The sequence below is a fragment of the Coenobita brevimanus genome, chromosome 31, assembly GCF_032717465.1.
Source record: "Coenobita brevimanus isolate Jiangsu-jjx chromosome 31, ASM3271746v2, whole genome shotgun sequence".
Lineage (NCBI taxonomy): Eukaryota > Metazoa > Arthropoda > Malacostraca > Decapoda > Coenobitidae > Coenobita > Coenobita brevimanus.
In genome coordinates, this window is record NC_136984.1 from 15235652 (window position 1) to 15239314 (window position 3663).

The following is a 3663-nucleotide window of genomic DNA, read 5'->3' on the forward strand; positions in this document are numbered from 1 at the left end:
ATATATACAAGAATCATAGAGACAGCAAGACACAGTACATAGTATGGCAACATGGCAATATTTCATATCTATACACATCCTCCCCCTTCACGCTCGTAGTTCACTCTCGAGCGGATCTTAGTCTCTTTTCTGCGAGACGAGTAGATCGGCGAGGGGCAGTGGAGGGGTCAAGTGAGTGCCTTAGTTCCGGACCTGAGCAAGGGACCACAGGGGACTAGGGTGGGGGGTTCTCACTGGCACTCTCCGATTGCACTGTGCACTGGGGTAGAGAGTTGTCACTAGGGAGAGGCACCGGGCGGAGATGACGTCTATTCCTCCACCACACACGACCACTAGGCAGGTGTACCTCGTAATGTCATGCCCTCCCACGGCCCATAACGACCCCGACTTTGTCCCAGCGATGTGAAGTCGGGTCCTGAATCCTGACCTGCTGTCCTATGGTCAAGCTGGGAAGAGGTCGGGCGTGCGTGTTGTACCGACTGGTCACTTGGTTGGCCTGGGCTGCTTCGCGGCGGTCACATTCCTCGGCCTTGGCCTGCCACTCTTCAGAGAAGGACTCGGGGTGGGCTGGTACACAGGTGCAAAGAGGGCGGCCGTACAAGACCTGGGCAGGAGAGAGTCCGGCAGGGGTTGGGGTGTTGTGTAACTCAAGTAGGCCTCTGTCGAATTCCTCGGTGTCGATGTTCCCTGTTGGTGCTGTCTTGAGAATGAGGTACTTGACAGCTTTGACAGCTGCCTCAGCATGGCCGTTTGACTGGGGGTAGTGTAGTGAGGTGATGAGGTGATGGACACCCCATCGTTGTGTGAACTGTCTGAAGTCGATGCTGGAGAATGGGGGTCAGCCATCGGTCCTGAGGGGAGAGGCACTCCCACTTCTCTGAAGTATCCGCAGAACATCCAGATGACCCTGGTTGCGGTGGTGTCTCGGCCACAGGGAATGACTACTGGCCATCCAGACAGTCTGTCAGCAATCACCAGGAACGATTTCCTGGCTACTTGGAAAAAGTCGGCTGACACAGACTCAAAAGCCTTCGTCGGATGGTTGTCATTCCTGTATGGTTCCTGCTGCTGGCTGCGTCAGAGTTGCTGGCAAGCCTCACAGGCTTCCACAGTGTTTTTAATGTCTGAATCGATGCCAGGCCAGAAGACAGTCTGTTTGGTTCGACGTCTGGTGGCTTCAACACCTCGGTGGCTGTTGTGGAGGGGGGCTAAGGTGCGTCGTTGGAGGGCAGCAGGAATGACGATCCGAGGGCCGTATAGTACAAGTTCTCCATCCACGAAGAGGCTGTCTTGTAGCTTCCAGTAGGGTAGGGAGGAGGCGTGCAGGTCGTAGCAGTTGGTAGGAAATCCGGCGGATACGTAGGTGAGCAGACAACTGTAGGCTGGGTCTCGCGTGGCGGCGATGCGAACCTCCTGGAGGTTTCTGTTGGCATCGATGAAGGATGTCGCTGTCTGGTCATCTGAAGAAGTGGCAGTGTGTGCGACTAAGGACCGGACGTGTGCAGTAGTCGCAGTACAATCCTCTTCGTCGTCAGGCGTGGGGCGGCTGACTGGGGCTCGGGAGAGTGCGTCTGGTATACACAGCTGTTTCCCTGTGCGCCACACGGCCGTGAACATGTATGGTGCAACCTTCTCTTTGAGGCGTTGGAGACGAGGATTCTCGATGGCGTCCAATGTGTAGTGGTTCAGGATCAGGATAAGAGGTCGATGGTCGGTCATGAGAGTGAAGTGCTGTAATCCTGACAAGTAAAGTCGGCATTTGGCCATGGCCCAGGCAACTGCTAACATTTCCAGCTCAATTGTAGCATAGCGGGTCTCGGCATCAGTCAGGAATTGTGAACCACACTGAACTAGACACAGTGTACCTTGACCGTGATCTTGCAGGAGGGCATATCCAACGCCATAGAGACGGGAGGCGTCTGTCTGGAGGACTATGGCAAGGTCGGGTCGAAAGGTGCTAGTACTGGTGGTGCAACCAGTGCCTTCTTGACGTTGTTAAATGCTTGCTCCTGGTCTGGTGTCCATATGAATGAGTGCTTGGGGCTCATTAGTGGGCGTAAGGGCTGCGCTGTCATAGCTATCTCAGGGGTGAAGTCTGTGAGTTGATTGACTAAGCCCATGAACGATCGAAGGTCGATGAGGTTTGTCGGTGTAGGGAAGTCTCTGATGGCTTTCACTTTCTCCTCGTCAGCTGTGATGCCCTCTGGTGAGATCATATCCCCGCAGAAGTTGATTTGTGGCGCGGCAACCACAAACTTGTCCTTGTTCAACGTGATGCCGTAGGCACGGCATCTGATCAGCATTTGATAAATCCTCCTCAAGTGGGCAGGGAGGTCGTCATCAAAGAGGAGAATATCGTCCACGACCTTTACACAGTTGATGACACCCTGCAAGGCCATGTCACCTCGGAGGCAGTAGGCATCGCCAGTCGCTGCAAAGCCCATTGGTCTGCGGCAGTGCTGGAAACGGCCGTAGGGCGTGATAAACGTGGTGAAGTGGTGATCTTCTTCTGCTAACTCCATCTGCCAGTATCCGTGTAGTGCGTCGGCGGTGGTAAAATATCTAGCTGACGGGGTGACACTGCTGACTGCTACTATGGGTGTAGGCAAGGGATGTATGGGACGTGAGACTTGGAAGTTAAGGCGGGTGAGGTCCACCGTGATGCGGACGCCTTTGGGCTTGGGCACGAGGACCATTGGGTGGCACCACTCTGAGGGCTCGTCACCTGCGGGTGCTATGATCCCCTGTTGCACGAGAGAGTCGAGTTCCTCCTTTACCTGGTCCTTGAAGGCAAAGGGGATGGGTCTGGGCGTGTGAATGGCGAAGGGCGTCACGTATGGCTTGAGTGGATTGTGATTGGGGGGCCTGTCATTTTCTTGAGTGGCGTCGTCTGTAGGTCGGCCTTGGAGACAAGGACGTCGCCGAACTCTTGTAGGAAGAACTCCCTGGCGGCTTCGGGCAATGTCGTGGTGGAGATAGGCAGCTCTGCGCATCTGTTGACGTGTGTCACGGCGAGGATGGGTTTAGGGAACTTGGGTGAGACTATGGCCACCTCTTGACAGTGACCGTACGACAAGAGGGGGGTCTGGACGCCCTCGCGCACTTGCACTTTCGCAAGGCAAGACTTGGGGCCAAGTTGTAACATTGCTTGGAAGATACAGGCAGGGCAGAGAACAGGGTACCAGCGTGTAGTAGCAGGGCGAAAGCTGGTGAGGGACTGACTGAGACTGGGCTGGCTAGCTAGATGCGGCGTTGTCACGTCTAACTAACTGACACATGGGACATATACCCAAGAATCATAGAGACAGTGAGACACAGTACATAGTATGGCAACATGGTAATATTTCATATCTATACTAGGGTAAAGAAGCGTTCTTCATAATTCAATGTAGGTCCATTAGGAATAGGTAAGTCCCACTATATGCGTAAAATAACCACACGAGGTAATACGGGAGCCTTATCTGAATTGGAGAAATACTCCTGACCTGTCTAGTATAAACATAGGAAAACGCTGAGGTTACTTTTCGTTACCAAAACATTACACATGAATTGCATTATACATTATCCAGGCGGTGGCTCAATCGGTAGAGAGTTGGTCTGCCATCCTAACGGACCCGGGTTCAAATCCCGCTGGGGCAGGGAACAGTTTAAGGATTTGAATTT

At 53.7% G+C, this 3663-nt stretch overlaps 1 protein-coding gene across 1 annotated transcript; it reads right to left on the reverse strand.

The window, feature by feature from the left end:
* Window positions 1-355: 355 nt before the first annotated feature.
* Window positions 356-1049, reverse strand: LOC145395509 (uncharacterized). The gene is made up of 2 exons (XM_080269118.1): window positions 997-1049; window positions 356-824 (listed from the first exon to the last, which is right to left on the reverse strand). The coding sequence occupies exons 1-2, from the start codon at window positions 1047-1049 to the stop codon at window positions 356-358; spliced, it is 522 nt and encodes a 173-aa protein (XP_080125244.1).
* Between the last annotated feature and the right edge of the window lie 2614 nt (window positions 1050-3663).

Coding starts and splice junctions, on each gene's coding strand:
- LOC145395509 (XM_080269118.1), bottom strand. CDS start 1,049: ATGACAACCATCCGACGAAGGCTTTTGAGTCTGTGTCAGCCGACTTTT. Junction 825..996: donor TGTCAGCCGACTTTTTCCAA/GTAGCCAGGAAA, acceptor CCCATTCTCCAG/CATCGACTTCAGACAGTTCA.